The 20,686-nt window shown below is 47.6% G+C and overlaps 1 protein-coding gene across 1 annotated transcript in view; it reads right to left on the minus strand.

Annotated features, from left to right (window-relative positions):
- SEC14L5 (SEC14 like lipid binding 5) overlaps positions 1 to 11,929 on the minus strand; it is a 36,579-nt gene extending 24,650 nt beyond the window's left edge. The window contains exon 1 of the mRNA XM_060260904.1: positions 11,818 to 11,929. Within this exon, the coding sequence (XP_060116887.1) occupies positions 11,818 to 11,880 (63 nt within the window). The 5' untranslated portion in view covers positions 11,881 to 11,929. The remainder of the gene's footprint in view (positions 1 to 11,817) is intronic.
- Positions 11,930 to 20,686: the final 8,757 nt, after the last annotated feature.

The following is a 20,686-nucleotide window of genomic DNA, read 5'->3' on the forward strand; positions in this document are numbered from 1 at the left end:
TGGGGTCCAGGGAACTGGGCAAAGGAAGCTCTGGCTCTTTCCTTCCTTCTCTGAGGACCAGAAGGGGGAGGAGCCTTAGCCAATAGAAGCAAGAGAGGCTTGGCTCAGTAGCTCTGTTGTGCAATTGAGAGAGCCTGGCAAAGCAAGCTATTCTTTCCCCCTTCCTCCCCAAGGGAGGAGCCTCAGCCAATGGAGAAAATAGAGGCTTTGCTCTGTAGCTCCTGTGCGATTGAGCAAGCCTTGCAAAGCAAGCTGTGATGCAGAAGGAAGCAAGAGAGAGGGAGAAGGAAGCAGATGACAGACAGTTGTCCAAGAGCCTGATAGGAGCCCTCCGAGGGTCTGACACCCCTGGGTTACTGTATTCTCTTGGTTAAGGCTACAATTCTCAGCACATGTAAGGAGGGCTTACTTTGAGCAAAACATGTTTCATGGTCAAACTGTTAACTCTTATTGTAGGGCAGGAAAAACAAAAGCCTGGAGGAAATCAAATGCATAACTAATATCCCAGCAGCTGACCTTTAAGAAGGGACTATGGCTCACTGGAAGAGCATCTACTTGGCATTCAGAAGGTCCCAGGTTCAGTCCCTGGCATCTCCAGTTAAAAGAACCAGGCAGGAGGTGATGTGAAAGAGCTGAGCCTATGACCCTGGAGAGCCACTGATGATCTGAGTAGACAAAACTGACTTTGACAGACCAAGGGTCTGATTCAGAATAAGGCAGCTTTATGTGACCTTGAGAATAAGGTTGCCAATCCCCAGGTGGGGGCAGGGGATCCCCCGGTTTGGAAGCCCTCCCGTCACTTCAGGGTCATCAGAAAGCAGAGGGAGTGGAGGGAAATGTCTGCTGGGCATTCAATTATTCCCTATGAAGACTTATTCCCATAGAAAATAATGGAGAATTGAGCCGTGGGTATCTGGGGCTCTGAGAGGGCTGTTTTTTGAGGTAGAGGCACCAAATTTTCAACGTAGCATCCAGTGCCTCTCCTCAAAAATACCCCCCAAGTTTCAAAAAGATTGGACTGGGGGTCCATTTCTATGAGCCCCAAAAGAAGGTGCCCCCTATCCTTCATTATTTCCTATGGAAGGAAGGCATTTAAAAAAACCTTTCCATGTGATGGCCAGAACTCCCTTTGGAGTTCAATTATGCTCATCACCCCCTTGCTCCTGGCTCCACCCCCAATGTCTCCTGGCTCCACCCCCAAAGTCCCCAGATATTTCTTGAATTGGACTTGGCAATCCTCCTTGAGAAACAGACTTGACCAAAGTGATGCAGCTTACTGAAATCCTGAACCTTCCCATGACAAGTCACAGCCTTCGACATCACGCAAAGGAGTTTGCACTTCCAAAAAGAGAGAGAAGATCAACTTACATATCCTTAAGATATAGAGGATCAACTTACCTGCACACCAAAACCAACAAAATTACTGCTGAATCTAGGAGCTGCCTACAAATCTGAATAACCAAACTGCCCTCTTTTTCTCCTAACAGAGCACATCTCTGTATCCTACCTCTTATGGGTCACACACAAAAGAACCGGAGTGGCGGGGGAAACTGTCATCAAGTAGCAGCCGAATTATGGTGACTCCGTAGAGTTTTCAAGGCGAGAGACATTCAGGGGTGGTTTGCCATTGGCTGCCTCTGCAACACGAACCTGGACTTCCTTGGTGATCTCCCATCCAAATACGAACCGCAACCCACCCTGCTGAGCTCCCATCATCTGCTGAGGTCAGTCTAGCCAGGGCTATCCAGGCCAGGGCGAATAGGGCTACTTTATTCCTAAAACAGGGCAGGTTGCTAAGTACACATTCCACCTCTTAAACATCTCCCAATGGAATAGTGGTTATTTCAGTCCATGGAAGTCGATTAAATATCCACAGAAAGCGCAACAGAGTCTGTCTCCACACTAAAGAAAGGCATCAGTGCTATCTGGCTATGTTCTACGGCAGGCTTTGGAATCTGAGTGCTCACTGCCTCGGCCACCCTATTTACAATTTCCCAAAAGGAAACCGCTGTCTTTCAAGCAAGGTGACTGACTTTGCTCAGCTTCGATACCCAGGAGACAAGGGATCATACGTTCGAATAATTGTAGTATTCCGGTTTCGGCATTAATCTTCTCCAAATGCCTAATACAGGTTTCTGATTTGATGTGACCTTATCTCATAAAGACAGGAAGGATAGTCAAAGCACAAGAGCTCAGATACTGCTCCTAATCTCTCGTTTGTGTGAAGGCAGATGTGGTGGGGACGGGCAAAACATCTAAAAAAGGTTCCAGATCTTGAGAGAAATCTCCCTCTTTGCTCTCAACTAACCTTCAAGTGACTGACCTTGACAAAACAGGTTACACAACAGCATGTTGTGTGTTGTGACAGCCAGAAATATCAAGAATGCCCTGTGCTGAGCCACAAGCAATTAAAAACTCTCGCAGACCCACGCCTGGGCGACTGAGCTCCAGGTTCAGCAAGAAACGTCCGGGTATCGTTCAGCTTGGGTGAAGACAGCTGTCCAATTTTTTTTTTTTTTTTATCAATCAGCAGTTTTGTAATACTCTCTCAAGTTTGGCAAAGAAAATTCAGGACTGCAGCAATCCATAAAAACTCTGAGGGGAGCGACCCCGGCTTGGATGACCCCACCCGAGGCACTGCATAAAGAGAGAGACGAACTCCGGCATTTCCTAATCAACATATCACAGCAGATGATCGAACACAGACAGAAACTTCTTGCAGCCGACGAAGGAGGAGTTTGCATTACATGTTCTTACCCTGACGGTCTCCCAGAAATCAATCCATACGTGGGAGAATCCATCCGCGTGTCTGCGTGTGTGTTTTGAGTAACAGCTACAAAAACTGGTTGGTAGGAAGTGCTGCGAATGACAAAAGTGACCATCAACTGTGTTCCTACAGTGAACAGCTATTAGAGTTAGGGTCTCCGGAGACAACACCAGGAGAAGATGCTATTTTTGGAAGAATCCCAAAAGCATAGAATGGGGTGGGGAGAGGAGAGGAATGTTTCAACGAGTACACAATGGTCTATTTCAGGACTATCTGGAGCCTTGGCAGGCGTACAATGGCTTATACTGAAAAACTGCATTATCTGAGAACATGCCCTTGGACTTCCACAAGCAGTACGTTAAACAACCGAGATGCATTTTTGCATTTTTACAGAAACTGATCGCAAACCAGGCAAGCGGTGAACGGCTGACTGATATCTAACATGGCTTTGCCTTTTAACATGACATCTCTGCGAAGGATTAAATTGCATTTAATGATGCATAAGTTATCATGACCTCTTCAAGGTCCTCATCTAATAAGGCGCAATATTCTTGGGTAGTTAGAACAGTGGAGACGGCTGCAGGGGCGGTTCTGCACAGATATATAATAATGAAGCGTTTGGTAGGGGATGCTGTTAAGATTTCCACATCTGTTTACAAGATTCCCCCCCCCCCCCAGACAATATACTGAAGAGTTTAAAAAGAAAGAATAGACGCTTCTCAGATAACAGTATTGTTTTATCCGCCACATGACCTAAGTGCTTGAGAGGGGAAAATCTTATCTACGAACAGCTATAATTCCTTTGATAAAATGTGTACAGGAAAAGGTCTCCGAAAGACGGCATTGACTCCGCCAGCATTTATTTTCAATGTACGTGTATTTTAAGCCAGGATCTAGAGACCTGAACATGAACATATGAAGCTGCCTTATACTGAATCAGACCTTTGGTCCATCAAAGTCAGTATTGTCTTCTCAGACTGGCAGAGGCTCTCCAGGGTCTCAAGCTGAGGTTTTTCACACCTATTTGCCTGGACCCTATTTTGGAGATGCCAGGGATTGAACCTGGGACCTTCTGCTTCCCAAGCAGATGCTCTACCACTGAGCCACCGTCCCTCCCCTGGGGTTCTAATGCAAGAGGAACTGTCTTATATTCCTGCTGATTTTTAGATGGGGCACAGAACTCCTCGAAGAGCCTTGAGCAGCTGCCACGAGGGCTGAGCGAACTTCACACAGCTCTCCGCACGGTTTTTCAACAAGGACAAGGCCTCAGCGAAGGACTGCTCTTAACGGCAGACATACGAAGCGTCAAGTTTCAAAGCACACTCACAGCATTTATATCAGGATGCCATTATGCATTGCTGCTCTGGGACATTAGGTGTTACGCCGGGGCTATGGGTGACTTTTCGCCATTTCTTCTCTTTGAGCAAAAGGTGGCTTCAGGACACAGGCAAGCAGAAGCGGGGGCCGCATAAACAGCTGAGCTGGAAAACCGGCCTGAAGGGAAACAGTTGAGCGGACACCTCACCCTCCCCACACACTGGTGCAGTGCTCGAGAGCGAAAGCTCCCATGGCTGCCTTTCGGTTTAAAAATAAAGTTAGTGGAAAGTTACAGGATGACCAATGCCATGTGTTTAGCCCTTTTATACCGGGACGGAAATACGGATGACTTCAGACCTGAGACTTCAGATACTAACAATTAATCCTGGTGTCAGAAACATAATAACTGATCCAGGCAAAACTATCTGTCGCAGAAAGATAACGGTAAACCGGCCCACAGTGTCCTGCGTAACAGATTACAAGAAAGCAGATTACTTAATTTGTGAAGTACGTTGGCTCTTTTCACTTCAGATCTATCTCACAGGATGGCTGGGAGGTAAAATCGCCGCTCTGAATTGCGTGGAGCAGGGTCGTTGCGGCAACGTTCCCTCTAAGCTGCAGAGTCTTGGGAGCAAAAAATTCCACTTTGTGAGCTGCTGGCATTCAAGCTGTGAGCTACTGCACGAATTAGCGTGCTCTGGGGTCATCCTTCCTGAGCTAAGACAAAAATGCGTGAGGTGGAGGTTAAAAATCTGTGAGCAGGCTCACGCTAACTCAGCTTAGAGGGGACACTGGAGGTGAGAAGTGCTCTCAAGGGCATATCAAGCGGTACTGAATGTAACTCGTCCATACGTATCCTGCTCCTGCTTCATGGCCCAGACGAGCCTGATCTCATCAGATCTCAGAAGCTAAGCAGGGTTGGGCCTGGTTAGCTCTTGGATGGGAGACCACCAAGGAAGCCCAGGGTCATGATGTAGAGCAGGGGTGGCCAACGGTAGCTCTCCAGGGGAGAGGCTGTGGCTCAACGGAAGAGCATCTGCTTGGCATGCAAATGGTCCCAGGTTCAATCCTGGCTATCTCCAATAAGAGTCAGGCTGCAGATGATGTGAAAGAGCTCTGCCTAAGAACCAATGAACCAATGGTCTGATATGGTGTAGAGTAGGGGTGGCCAACGGTAGCTCTCCAGATGTTTTTTTGCCTACAACTCCCATCGGCCCCAGCCATCAGCCATGCTGGCTGGGGCCAATGGGAGTTGTAGGCAAAAAACATCTGGAGAGCTACCATTGGCCACCCGATGTAGAGGCAGGCAACGGCCAACCCGCCGTGAACATCTCTTGCCTTGAAAACCCTGCAGGGCTGCCATAAGCTGGCAGGGACTTGACAGAATTTTCCGCCACGACAACCCTGCTCCACACGATTCAGTGGCGGTTCCACCTCCCACGAAGCCTGTGAGATAGATCTGAGCCAACATCGAAGACCAGCCACTGCGCTGTGCCGCCAAGCAGGGATTCAGAACTAGGGTTTCCCCATCCCTCACCCATGTGCCACGTTTGCTCTCTGCCAGTCTAAGTACAAGGGCGACAGCGTTCCCTCTAAGCTGCGTTAGTGGGAGCTAGCTCATAGATTTTTAGCCTCCGGCTCACACATTTTTGTCTTCGCTCAGGAAAAATGGTTCCAGAGCACACTAACGTATGCAGCGGCTCCCCTACTTTAATGCCAGTAGCTCACAAAATAGAATTTTTGCTCCCAAGACTCTGCAGCTTAGAGGGAACACTGAGAATCAGCCACACTATCCCTTCTGCTGCTCTGTCCACATCTTGATACTTCATAAAAAAAAAACCCAGAAAAACCCATGCAGCTCCCCTGAATTCCTTCACTGGCAGAAAGGTCCGGACTTTCCTTCCAGGCGGTTACCAGCACTGAGAAAGCTACATGCACAGAGCTGTACAGAGCAGCCGGAAAGTATTTGCATGGAGCTTACTTTGGTTGCAGTTGCCTTATGAACAAAGTCAATAGGCTGAGGAAGGAGCAAAGCGCAGAAGGAAGGAAGCTGGTAGAGCGGCCAAGCTTTACCAGCAAGGCACAGGCAGGCCAAGTTTAGCCGAAGGGAAAGGACAGCTTGCAAAGCAACGCCTGTGTCACCTTGTCACCGATAGGACAGTTCCTGGCTGCCAGAGACTGCAGTGAGATTTAGTCTGACGGAATATGCAATCAGAACTGGAACTTGGGTCAGCACTTTCTCCTCAACAGCAAAAGCCACGACTGTGATATTTCATTACGAGGAGTCAGTTTTGCAGGCCTGAAAGGGGCCTCTATCAAGGTCAGACCCCCCCCACCACCACCACCGCTGCCCATAACATGCTGCATTAGCCTACAACATCAACAGAGGACCTCAGTAACAAGTATAACCCCTTCTCAGGTTCCTTACAGCTGCCCTGTTCGAGCTCTGACCTGGCCTGAACCCGAGACCGTATTATCCTAGCACGTGGTGATCTTGCTGCAGGCGCTAGGAAGGGAAAGGTTACGGCTGAATGCTGATTTTGGGCTGGAAACAGACTGCACAGATTGGGGGGGGGGGGGACTTTTTAACCAGGGCTCCTATGAATATTGTGAAAGAGCTGTACAGCAAGGAATGCTGATCTGAGTTAAGTCCCTTCAAGTCGTTCGGTGGTACCACTTCCGGGCAAGCAGACCTACAATGCAGCAGCGAAGTCAGCGCAAAGTGATTGGTGTCGGTTTTAACAGAAGGCAGGAAGGAATTTTGCACTCTGAAATCTATTATGCTTTCCGGGACAAGCATCTATGGATTCGGAATGTGTTCTCTAGAGCCCATAGATCTAAATTCTTCTCTCAGCACCAGCAGCTTAGGAACTTCCTATGCTTGTAGTAGAGATTAAGTTCACTGGAACAGAAGATGTCCGATTAATTATTTTTTTATGTGAAGGGGTCTGAACATGGCAATATATAAACAGCAAGGGAAACGGTCATTTTTGAGAATTAAGCAGACATTTTTCTTCCGGGGGGCTGTACTTGGAAATGTTCCTCCTGGAAGAAAATTCATCTTGGTGAGGATACCAAAGTCCACGCATGACACAAGATACAATATCCGTGAATCTGGGAGTGGTTTAACAGCATTTGATTTTTTACAGGGGCATAGATTTACATCTTCCCCTGCCCCCCAGCTGGGCACTCCCAAGTCCGAGAGAGGAAAGAGGGTCTCTGGTATCCCAGACTACGCTCATAACTGAAGACACGAAGCTGCCTTATACTGTACCTCAGGGGTGGTCAACGGTAGCTCTCCAGATGTTTTTTTTGCCTACAACTCCCATCAGACCCAGCCAGCATGGCCAATGGCTGGGGCTGATGGGAATTGTAGGCAAAAAAAACCATCTGGAGACCTACCGTTGGCCACCCCTGCTGTACCTGACCATCAGTCCAACAAAGTCAGTACTGTCTACTCAGGCTGGCAGTGGTTTTTCAGGGTCTCAGGCAAAGGCTTTCTCACAGCACCTGCTACTTCATTCTTTAACCGGAGGTACCAGGGATTGAACCATCTGCATGGAAAGCAGATGCTCTAGGGTTGCCAACCTCCAGGCAGGGCATGGAGATCTTCTATTCTTACAGCTGATAAACCAGTTGCCCTGGAGAAAACGACTGCTTTGGAAGGCAGACTCTATGACGCTGTAGCCTGCTGAGGTCCATCCCCTCCCAAAAACCTGTTTTTCCCAGGCTCCACCCCTAAAGCCTCCAGGTATTTCCCAACCCAGAGATGGCAACCCTTTCTACCATGGTCCCTCCTTGTAACCCATGCATTCCAAAGGCAACCCCTAAGCAAAAGGATGCTCGTGTGCCACAAACTGTTATGATCTATATCAGATAAATTTCCTATTTGGCCTGGAAGGCCTCATAGGAATAGTAATGTCTCATCCGCAGAACCATCCAAGGACACGGTGAGCGGCAGTCCTCACCAGGGGCAATCGTTTCATCATTTGGAGATACTCAAAAGCTCCATCCAGCTAGTTTAGCAGCTCGCTCTCTCGACCTCTAAAACCCACAGCCTTCAAAGGAATTCTAGAGGCTCGAAAGCCCTCCCAGGGAGGCGCCAAGAATCCTCTCATGAACACAAAGCTTGGGGGAGTAAAAGACTCCCACCTTATGCCTGTCTGTGGTAATATTCTGATTTGAGAAGTTTTAAGACTGAAACGCTCAGCCATTTCAAGAAACAGAGGATTGGGCAGATACAGTTTCGGTAATGTCAGTAAAAGGAGGGAGGGAAATTATTCCTGCAAATTATTTGAACGCTTTCGTCCCAAAGAACGCGCCAGACGTTTACCAAACTATCACGATGCCTTCATTTAAACACAGGTCGTTTTCGCACTTAGCGTTTGCTCCCCTTATTCCGCGGCGCAATTATGTCCGGATCATTTTTCTCGTTTTCGCACATTGCCTCTTTAGTGGAGTCGCTTTCCATGAAGCCCCGGCTCAAATCGTTTTCGCACTAGCATCGACTTGAGTTCGATGCCCTGTCAATCTTTTTTTTTTTAAGCGCAAGTCTGGTTGCGTAACTACGTAACAACGTAACAAGAGCGTCACGTGTGCCGCTTCTGCTTATGGATTGGCTGCAGCTGTAGCATCCTCCACAGCCCTTTATGTGTTAACAGAAGCATTCACAGTGGAGAATCTGGATGTCAACTTCCCGCCACTGATGGTGATTGGCGGGTGCTCAGCGCGCTCCGCGGAGTCGTCTGGGAGTCCCCAGTCGCCTCCGCTGGCTGCGTGGACTAACGCTATTTCGTTATAACGAAATGGTTGCGTTATAACGAAATGGTTATGGCGATACACAACACGTTGTTCAAACTGGAGAAAGCTTTTACATTTAAGCCTCCCAGCACTAGTGTGTGTGTGTGTGGCAGGTTCTTCCCTTCCCAGCCTCGCTCCCTCCCGGGTGGCGAAGCTGGGATTTCCTCCGCGCTCTTCCCCCTCCCCGGCTGGCGCTTGCAGCTGCAACGGGGACCTAACGAACTAACGAAATAACGCAACAGCGGAAAAGCAATAATATCGCTATTACGCAAGAAATATGAAGTTTTAAAAAAAAAATGGCCGTGCGGGCACTTTTGGGAAGCGCCGCGAAGGGCTGATGATTGGCCAAGGGGGTGGATGGGGTGGGAGGACGGAAAGGGAGAGGGTGACGCCCACAAAGCAGTCGATCCGGCGTGGATGGATTTCCCACAGCAAACTCCGCGGAGTGGATCCGGAGGTTTTCAAAAACTCCGGAAGCAGGTGGATCAAGATACTCCGGCGTGAAACCCCTGCAGCACCGGAGCAAACCACAGCGCCGGAGCAACAGGTGCGAAAACCAGGAAAAGATCCAGAGGTAAATGGGGTGCTACGCCGGAGTAAACGCTAGTGCGAAAACGGCCACAGTGTTCACGGGTCAGGCGTCCCCTGAGCTTCCCTCAGAATGGCCTCTGGCTCCATCAAGTTGTCCTCTGGGGGTTGCGGAATTCATGAGAATGTCAAACGAGATATGACAAGGTCCTCGTGGCTGCCTCCACCTCATCCTTGCTGCCGCCTCCCTCAGAACACACGGAGCCGGAGACTCAGTCGGCTGGGAAGTCACGCCCTTTGACACAGAAGCTCCTCCAGCTCAAGATCAAATAGGGCTGATGGGCTACTTGGTGAGATCGGTGCCCTACCCAGGGGTGGAATTCTAGCAGGAGCTCCTTTGCATATTAGACCGCACCCCCCTGGTGTAGCCAATCCTCCAAGAGCTTACAAAAAAGAGCCTCTTAAGCTCTTGAAGGACCGGCTACATCAGGGGTGTGTGGCCTAATATGCAAAGGAGCTCCTGCTAGAATTCCACCCCTGGCCCTACTATGCTCTGTTGCTCTCAGATGCTGAAACCTAGCGCTGAAAACTGATGCTGAACCCCAGCACTGGCAATTAAACCACGGAGGTATTTATGCGTAACTTTTTGTTAATTATGTAAACGCTAGCTTGGTGTGGTGATTTTGGGGGGTCATTTTTGCTTGGATGCTCTTGAAGTCACACCTCAGAACAGACAATACTGACAAGCTGAAGTCTTAGTTTATGATTCAGAAGATTCGAGATCCATTCTTAATTTTGTCAGAAAAAAAATCACTATTTTAGATAAATCATTTATACCTTACATTCACTTTCCACATCCAGGGGCTATCAGAAAAATGCTTACAGTCTGCAAACCCTCTGTCTCCAGGGACTAGGAATTGTATCACAGGAACAATCTTCCCGAAAGCCAACTGACAGACACCGAAACAAACATGTCGATTTCTACCCTTCAAGAAACTTACTAACAAGCTTGCAACAGAGGTCTCCCTCCGGTAGCAACACCCAATTTACTGACAAGCATCTGACACATGCCATCTGTGTGTTCCCACAAAGTTGTATAGATAGGCAGCATGAAGGGCATTTTCAGGGGCAAAACCCATCAGAATTGGGAATGTGTGATTCAGTGACAACTGCGCAAATCAACAGAAAACAAGTTTTATGGGCCTGCCTGTATGTTTAATTGGTGTGGTTTGGGGAGGGCAGGTACCTCAGTGGAGTACAATGCCATACAGCCCACCTTCTAAAGCGGCCATTTTCTCCAGGGGAACTGATCTCTGTTGTCTGGAGATCAACTGCAAAAGCAGGGAATCTCCAGGCACTGCTTAGAGATTGGCAAACCTATGCTAAAACTTATAATCAAGCAAGAGGTGAAAGTAAACTTGCACCAGTCCACTTTTCCTCCAATTTTTGTCATGGATTTCCTCAAATCAACAGAATACCACCTTACGTAACAGTTAGCAGTAGAGTTTTGTTTGTCGATTGGCGACAAGCCGTGGACATGGCACAACACAAAATCCACATCCTTCCAAGATTTCAAAAGTCTTGGGATATAATATCAAGAAGGCACCAGATATTTTCCTGTTGGGATTACAAATGGAAAAATTTCGAAAGCAAGACAGAACAATAATTTGGTATATGCTTTCAGCTGTACGGATATTATATGCGCAAATGTGGAAACAAGACAAAATACCAGAAGTATGGGAATGGACTATGAAAGTTATGCATTGGAGTGAAATGGACAAACTTACAAGAATCTTAAAAGAACAAGATTTAGAGAAGTTTAAAAATGACTGGGGAAAGTTTCAAAAATATATTGAAAAACAATGGAAAGTTAAAGGACATTTGGTGATCTTTGACAATGGTTAATTTTTAAAGAAACGATATATGGATTACAGTTTAAAAATATGATTATTGGATTATAACTTTTTTTCTTTTTTTCCCCAATGAATAAGAAGAAATATCATGAAGAGGGATTATAATTACAACCTTTGGGTTTTTCGGAGATAGAATTTATTACCTTATAACAAATTAGATTAAACAGTAATTTGAGGATGTTTGCTAAGGGGGCATGCACTGCTGGGGGTCACAGAAGAGGGGGGTGCGGTGGAGAAAATGTTATATATGTGTGCTAACATTTAATGACAAATGATGACACGTTATCACAATATATTACATTATAAAAATTGTTTTAAACAAAAAAACAAAAACAGAAGACACATCCTTCCAGAAGTCTCATTCAAAAACTGCAGAAACAAACTTTGCGTTCAAAACCCGTCAATGACCGGCACACAAACCGAGGATTCAGTAGAACTCTTTGTGAAGCCTGAAGGAGGGGAGAGAAAGGAGCAGACGTGAAAGACACTTACCGCCATGACAAGCTCAAAGGGGTATTTGTAGACTCTAACAGGGGACTGATATTTTTGCACCATTTTTACTTCACGCCTGTAATGAAAGAAAAAAACAGCAGCCTGTTAGGAAATCTACCTTGGACATCCCCACGGCAAGCCAAAGCACACACTGCCCTTCGGTTTCACAACGGAATCGACGCTCTCTCCACTTGGGAGGTAGATCAAAATCAGCAGAGAAAGAATACAGAGGATCATCTGGGATGGGCCAGATTTCTAACACAGACCCCCAAGAAAGGAAGCCCTTTGCAGCCATTGGTCCCCACAGCTCAAGGGCAATAATTGTTTCCTTTTCATCTTGCATCATCCCCACTCTGAGACTAATGCCTTTGCATTTTATAGACTATTTAAACCAGCCACGTTCAAAGTTGTGTCCAACTGTGCTAAAAACTCATGCAAGTTGAAAACACACACGCACACACACAAAGAGAAATCCAAGTGGAAGAATGTTTTACAAAATGTTCTGGGCACGCAGTTGAGAAAATTACACCATTGTGACAAGTGACTCAACGCACCTTATGATGAAGAATGGAAGACAGCAAGACATGCGACACCCATCGCTGCGGCTAATTTACCCAAATCACTGGAATTCCTCCCCCTGCTCCCATGAAGGGCTTTTAACCCTCATACGCATCCCAGGGACGAGTGTCCTGTCAGATAATGGACCCGCTCTCACAAAAAGCTCATTGAGTTGTTTTCTGCCAACCCTGTAGGATATGCTGCCTCCGCTATTACTGCTGAACCACCCCGAATACCAGAAGTCTCTCGGCTTCCCTTCTCCTACTTGCACTCCAGAGCTAAAACAACAGAGGCATTTCAGACGCAGGATCTGACCGCTGAAATCACCACCTGGGACAAAGAAATAATCCAAAGAGGCTGGAGATGCCAGAACCAAAAGGTGCTTTGCTAGGTTAAACACACCTTCCGAGAGCTTTCCATCTAAATGCTATTCGGTACTGCTGAGCAGGGCGCTTTCTACAGAGAAAAGACTGCAGCTGTTCATGGAAAGATACCTGAAATGTGGGGACTGCTCGCATCGGTCAATGCATTTGCAGAACTTGTATGAACACTTCACGTTCGCTGAGCAGCTATCTGAGTCTCAGGAAGTCTTCAATAATTGCTCCCACAAGGACAGCGCAGGGATAGGGCACAGTATCTGAAAAGCTCGCACTGAAATGGAAGGCTAACAGGGCAGAGCTGGGCAGGTATCATGTAACGGACACCCGAGAGCCACGAGTGGCAAAGGGTTCCTTCTAACGTAAAGTAGTAGGGATGATCTCTGGAGCACGCAAGAGTCAACTAAGTGCTACCACAGTGAAAGAGGACAGCCACTCAACACATCCAAGAGTGATCCTCCTTTGCACTTGGTGACCTCGCCTACCAAATAGGAAATCCACCTCGTTTGCTGCAGAAAGGCTAGAATCCTTGAGGAGAGACTTGACCCAAACTGACCTGTCTGTAGCTAGATTCCATTCCCGTAGCACCTTCGAGACCAACATGACCTTCAGCTTTTACGAGCCAAAACTCCTTTCATCAGATAGCTTTGACTCTCAGAAGCTCATGCCCCGGAAATCTTGGCGCTACTGTACCCAACTCTACCTCTTCTCGTCTCTCGGCTTCCCTTCTCCTACTTGCATTCCAGAACAACATGGCTTCCCTCTGAAACTGACCTGACAACAGCTACATTCTGTTGTTATCGATCAGCTATCACAAATTTTATTCTCCTTCAGAATCGATGGAGGCACATTGACTGACTTATGAGAGCACCGGTTGTGGTAGTGGGAAGTCGCCGTCAAGTCGCAGGCAAGCGGTGATGATCCCATGGGGTTTCCAAGGCAAGAGACATTCAGAGGTGGCCTGCCATTGCATATATACGCCTAGGCATCTATAATTCATGTCTACAGTAATTGACCAGATACATGAAAGAGGAACAAAAGATTTCGTATCAGCCAGCACATTATCAAAATTCATAGGTTTGCCATTGCATTGGCTTTGCATTGCTACCCAGGTATTCCTTGGTGGTCTCCCATCCAAATACGAACCAGGGCTGACCCTGCTTAGCTTCTGAGATCTGAGGAGATCAGACTAGCCTGGGCTGCCGAGCTCAGGGCATGAGTGCATTCACTTGTGTGAATTTCTTCACTGTTTCTTGCACTTTTTTGTCTAGAGCAGGTTCCCTGTTTTCTGGGGACAAACATTAACGGCCTCTTCCAATTCCAGCAGCCGGCAGGATAATGTCACAAGAGAAGAGTCTGAGGAAGTGGTTACGGTATCACATTTCCCAGAAAACCATGTCAGCAGCCTCCTGCTACCAGTCTCTTTCCCACCCACCGCCCACCCCCGTATCCCTGTCAAAAGAACTGTATTCATCCAACGCTTGCCTCCTTACACCCTAAGCCAAACATGTCTGCATAAAACAGAGCGCCCTATTAAATTACAATCCACAACAGCAACAAGGGCATATCTATGCTGAATCGCTTTGCCAGGGTTGCGTGAACTCTCTGCGACCCACCCACGCTGACTCACATTTCTCTCCTCCAGAGCAATCAAAAATTCTGCACCTCTGCAAATGACACCATTCTTGGGAGCGTGCGGCTAAGCTCACGTTCATGCCCCCCCCTTCTGCACCTCCAGGGCCACTAATTACTAAAAAGGTCTCTACATGAGGCAACCATTGAAGAATGAAGCCAGAAACATCAGCAAATAGGCTGCCCAACGATTGGCTGGGCAAAGCATTGGGGGAATTTTATCCAAACTCCTGCACCTCTACACTGGCTGCCAGTTTACAGGATAACCATACCTGATTCGGGTGACTTGCAATGATCCAACACAGCAGTTCCCAGAGGTTTTGGTACGGTGACACGCAAGTCCAATTTTACTTGGTACGGTGAGCCTGCCAGGGCTGGCCCAAATTTTTGTGTTTTGTTGCCCTAGGCAAACCATGATCCTGGCACCCAAGTAGTTCAACATTCCATTTCTACACTGGCTAGCCAGATGCTTTTGAGAAGCCAACAAACATCACACAAAGGACACAGCTGCCCCCCACTTTGAACCCCAAGCCAATTGACATTCCAACACACATGGCCTGAACATACGGTTTCATTTTAGCCTGTGGCCTCCCTCTCCTTCTCCACTACTTCCTTTCAAGTCCCAAAAGAATCTAAGAAACTCACTCCAGTGACCACCAGGACACGCTTTATTTGAGCAACATGCATACTCAATGAAGGGTGGGGGGGAATGTGTGGCATGGAAGATGCTGTTTCCAGGGGCAGATCTCAGTTTCCAAAAGACAAAAAGAGAGCAACGGAAAGGGGCCGAGGTGGCCATTATGGAGGGCTGGCTCACAAGCAACCCTCTGGCAGAGGCTTTGCGGCCCCCCACTTTTAGGGTCCTGACATGCAGTCTGGGAAAAACACTGACAACACACCATGAACAGTCTGCTATTGGGGAGCTCTGGATTCATGGCAACCTCCCAGGCTGCAGATCCCATCTCTGAGGGAAATAAGAGCTATGGGTATGCCAAAGTCGTGGAAATCAAAAGATGCTCTTGGCAGAACAAGGCTGTTGCAGTCCCTTCCGTGGCAGAATAGAAGTTTGAAACTGGGTCTCCCGGATCCCGCTAAGTCCAGGGGTGGCCAACAGTAGCTCTCCAGATGTTTTTTCGCCTACAACTCCCATCAGCCCCAGCCAGCATGGCTGATGGCTGGGGCTGATGGGAGTTGTAGGCAAAAAAACATCTGGAGAGCTACTGTTGGCCACCCCTGCCCTAGTCTGCTAGTCTAACCACGGCACGACACACACTCTCAAAACACCTCTCACTTTTACTTACTGTGCTGCAGCCACAGGAGTTAAAAATTTAATACTCTGAAGAAAAACTGACTTTTATTTGGGGGGGGGGGGGCTTCCTCAATTCAATGCAAAGCGGTATACTCAAACTGCTATGGTTCACACCCTTCTATGCCCCACAGTGTAAGATAAGGACTAAGCCAGAATGGCAACCATGTCCATTACACATGCTTTAGGTTTGCTTTTCAAACTCAACAGTTATCTATTACTTAAACTTGAAGTGGACGTGCAACGCATGCAGATTTGTGTGTGCGAGCACGCAGCTCTTGCCTCAATTACTGCACCCCAAATTCTGGCTATCAGGAATGCATTTTACTTGAGGGCACATGGCCTTCAGACGGGAGCAAAGAGATCCCCACAACTAACCTTGAAACCCAAGTTCTGTAATTTTGTGAAAGGACAACTCAAAGCTGCTTGAAGTCCAGGCTCTAGGTCATTTTTTCTCACTTTAAACAGTCACATCTAAGTCAGGCTCCAGCTGTGGAGTTTCCTGAAGGCTGCTTCAGGGATGGGCAGAGAAAGCTGGGACTAGATCGAAGAGCCTCTGGCATCCTCTGAAACGTCTGTTTATCTAGGCTTATCAGCAACTCCTACCCCCCTGCAACCCTTAGGGAAAACCGACAGTGATAAACAAGTAAGGGAGAACGCTGGTCTGGGGAGCTCAATGCTGGTTTCAGCTTTCCTAGCCTGTCGCTGGGGAATATGTGCCTCAAGCAGCCAGGATCTCAGGTTCGGAAGTTCGTATCTGAGCTCAACATACTTCCAGTCATGGCCATATGCGGCATATCACGAACAGGAACCCTGCTACAGATGTCAAAATCCTAAACTCCACCTCTCTTTGCTTAGTTTGTGAAGGTAGTACAATCAATACATTATTTTTAAAATGTTTATGTGACCCCCTTTTTTCACATTTTTAAAATGGATCAGCATGAATGATACAAAAGATGCAAATCTACAGGAAGCAAAGTGGCAACTACGGGACCGCCTCCTCCGCTATGTCCCTGCAAGGGCACGATGCTCTACAGGTAGGAATTTGCGGGTGACCCCTGACCCTAAAGAGAGCAGCCCCGTGGCACAGTGGTGAAGCTGCACTACTGCCGTCCAAGCTCTCTGCTCACAACCTGAGTTCGATCCCGGCGGAAGCTGGGCTCAGGTAGCTGGCTCAAGGTCGACTCAGCCTTCCATCTTTCCGAGGTCAGTAAAATGAGTCCCCAGCTTGCTGGGAAGAAAGCGTAGATGACTGGGGAAGGCAATGGCAAACCACCCCATAAAGTCTGCCATGAAAACATGATATGACGTCACCCCAGCGTCGGAAACGACTGGTGCTTGCTTTCTTTTATTTTTACCTGACTCTAAAGAGGTCTGGGTGTCCTTCCCGACCTTATGAAATACTCCGCTGAAAAACACCAAGGCCCTGCAAGATCTTCTGTATTTTTACAGGGCCTGTAAAGCAGAGATGTTATGCCAGGTTTTTGCCCTGAGGAAAGCAACAGCTGCTGAGGTGGCACCTCTCCCCTCTGTACCCTTTTCAAGGATCCCCCCACCCCACCCCGATCCAGCATCTAAAATCTGGACTGAATAAGCTGCCATCAGGACCTGTATTTTGTTTTGAGCTGAAATGATTTTATTGGCTCAATGACGGTATTTTATATATCGTTGTACACTGCCTAGAGCAGGCGCGGGCAAACATGCTTAACGGAAGTGCCACATAGAATAAATGTCAAATGTTTGAAAGCCGCAAGACAAGAATGTCAGATGTTTGAGAGCCACAAGACAGGAAGGAATGAAGGAAAGTATGCAGGTGGAAAGAAAGCAAATAGACCGGGGGGGGGGGAGGAAGGGAGAGGTGAAAAGAGCAACTTTTAACTTTAAATGCATTCACCAAGACTCTGGCTGGCTTGGATTGGAGAAGTGATTTAAAGAGACAGATGCCTTCTCTAAGTGGTTCCATGGAGTGGTGGAGACTTTGAGAGCCACACAATATGTGTGAAAGAGCCACATGTTGCTCCCAAGCCACAGCTTGGCCACCCCTGGCCTAGAGCCTGGCACTAGCCGAGATAGAGAGATTCAGAAAGTTGAATGAATGAATGAAAATGCTCTGATTATTAGGATGTGACACTCAAGTCCCTTCGTACCTCTGATCCCTTTGCAAAACTATATCTGTGTTTTCTGGGCGTTTCTGTCAGTCACTATAAAAGCTAGCGCTTAAAAGAAGAAAACCCTTACTGTTATGAATAAATGGCTGCTCCCAGAGGCTGTACTCCATGCTGCCACTAAAGTAATGCATTGTGCTGTGTACACATGCACAAACACCCAGAAAGGGGTGCACAGGGCTAGCGATCATAGAACAGGCCGCACAGTGGATCCTGGCTCCAATGGCAGAGCAAATAGTGCCACCAAGCAACACAGAACACGGAGAAAGAACAGAATGAGAACACTTTGTTGTCAAAAGAAAACAGAACGTTGGCGACAGTGATGCTGACCAAAAGAGCCATGATCTGTCATGGCGGTGGTGTAGATGTGTTCTTGATGGTGACAGCTGCATTTTTGACAAAACAGAAACTGTGATTGGCCCAAGGTCACCCAGCTGGCTGCACATGGAGGAACAGGGAATCAAACCTGGTTCTCCAGATTAGAGTCCGCTGGTCTTAACCACTATACCGCACTGGCTCTCTCCTGGAATACATGGACTTCCTCACCTGGTTCTTGGGAGACAGACAGCTGATGTCAGTCAAGACTGCAAGATACTTGCAAAAAAAAGCCCCAGATGAGCTCCCTCTACACCTTATGCTGGCAATCCGGATTCCTGATTTTGCCTCTTTCCGAAGCCTCAAAACAGCTGCGGCAGATCCAGTTTGTCGCAGGGGGGGGGGGGGAGAGAAGGGGGTGTGACACTACTTGGAGGCCGGAAAAACTCTATCTGTGAGTTTTCATCACTCATCTCCTACGTGAAGCGCTGGTTGCCCAGGAGCGCAGCCCTGAATCCTCCGCCGGCACACACGTGTCCTGGAAGGCGGAAAGTCCGAAAACCTTGCGTTGCTGCGATCAAGAGCAATTGTTCTTTCCTAACTCAGGATGTTTAAGTTACGTTACATAACCCTGTGATAAAAAAAAAAAAGTGCCTAGAAGCAGGGAAAAGGAACGTGAACCCAGCAGCAAGAATTCTCCCTTAAAAAAAACCCGTGAAGCCGCGAACGATTGCCATATAAGCCATTTCAGCTTGTCAGTCACTTGTCACCTGCCTGAAAGCTTTACTCCCGTGGCTGCTTCCCTAAGGTTCATGACTAAGTCTTCCTCTATCTGAAAGGAAAGCAGCTTTCTTCCACCCACACGCCTCTTTTTTCTTAAGCCACGAGCCCCTATCTGGTTATGCAAGTTTCCCCCCCCCCCCCTTCTTCGCTTGAGCAGTGAGTAGGAAACCCCACTACTTGAGCACAGCGGCTTTGCCTCACCGCTGGGAGTTCTTGCAGAAACAAGGCCCTGCCGGTTGGAGACATTTATATCACCCAGCCTGCTCCCCGTGCCACTGACTGACGCTGAGCCGCTGAGCCGGAACTCCTCAACAAGGCAACCGGGCACCCACTTCCGAGCTAATCCAATGGCTCAGGCTTCAGGATGCTAGCTTTAGAGATGCCTACAGCCTGACAGAAATATATACCCACAAAACCATCTACATTCCCTCAAAAGCTTAAAGACTTAGAACTCCCTTCCTTATTCTCACCATACGCCAATGCAAGCAGCGGCACTGTACAGAAAGGTCATCTCAGTGGCTCTCCCACAATTACAGAACGATGTACAAACCGGATCTTGGGTATCGTTCTGAAGGGACGCTGGCCCCTTTATCGGGGGGGGGGCTGCCTTTCCATTAAAATGGCATCTAACACAAATTAAATGGCTAAAATATATTACTTTACTGCTGCTGTGCAAGCTTTGTATGCTTTAATCCAGAAAGATGTCTGTCTTTTTAATATTAATGGTTTCTGTTTAGAGACTAGAAGGCCTGGGCAACACACCAGGGACTGAGGCAACAAACCATCAGTTTAAAAACAGCTACAGGCCCATCTATCATGTCTTTATCCCCTCTTTCCTCCAAGGAGTTCAAGGCAGCCTAGAGAAGTAAGCGGCTGCATTCCTGTAAACCGAGAACGTTAAAAAAAGGGGGGGAGGGGACGGCTTTTTTCTGTAGACTAGTTAACAGCTGGGAAAGAGTCACCCTCATATTTTGTCTCAGATCAGGGCTCCCCAAATTGTGACATTGGGGTGGGCGCTGCCACAAAATGGCTGCCACAGGACACGGAGCCAACCAAAAATGTCAGAGACTGAGGTTGCGCATAGCTCTGTTTAAGAGGATGCCTTTTTAAATTGAAAGAATTGCTTAAGATCCTTGCGCTGTAGTGGCAGTTACTGCCAAAGCAGCATTTTTTTAAAAAAAAAAATCTGCATAAGCCAATCTGATCTCCAGTGGCCAATCGAAGCCATGCTGGGCAAAAGACCCCATTTGGTCCCACCCACTGTCTCAAAACAGTTGGCAGGCAGAAGGAAAAGTGCTGGTCCCCATTAGTTGGGGACTAATCTATGCAAAGAAACACCGAAGATAGCTCTTGCAAACAGCCTGAAAAGTCAACCTTTAGAGTTGCAAGTTTCTCTTAAATTAGCTATGTGGCTTGAAGTAAACTTGGCTTTTTCTCAGAAAAACAACCTTTCACACTAAATAATGCACTTTCGATCCACTTTCAATGGACTTTATAACTGGGTTTTGCTGCATGAAATTGCTGCAGCCAACGGTTGCTGAAGTGGATTGAAAATGCATTATTTAACATGTGCGAAACCACTCTTAACTCTTTGGTACTACAATTCCAAGGCTCTTGCCAGACAAATACAGGGTCTGCCCAAGTGGGTGGGGGTTCTGCGTATCCCAACTCCCCCATAGTATTTTGACTCAGGCCCAGATGGCAAAGAAGTGTCCAAAGGACAACAAGGCTGG

Source organism: Heteronotia binoei, chromosome 20, assembly GCF_032191835.1.
Source record: "Heteronotia binoei isolate CCM8104 ecotype False Entrance Well chromosome 20, APGP_CSIRO_Hbin_v1, whole genome shotgun sequence".
Taxonomy (NCBI): Eukaryota; Metazoa; Chordata; class Lepidosauria; order Squamata; family Gekkonidae; genus Heteronotia; species Heteronotia binoei.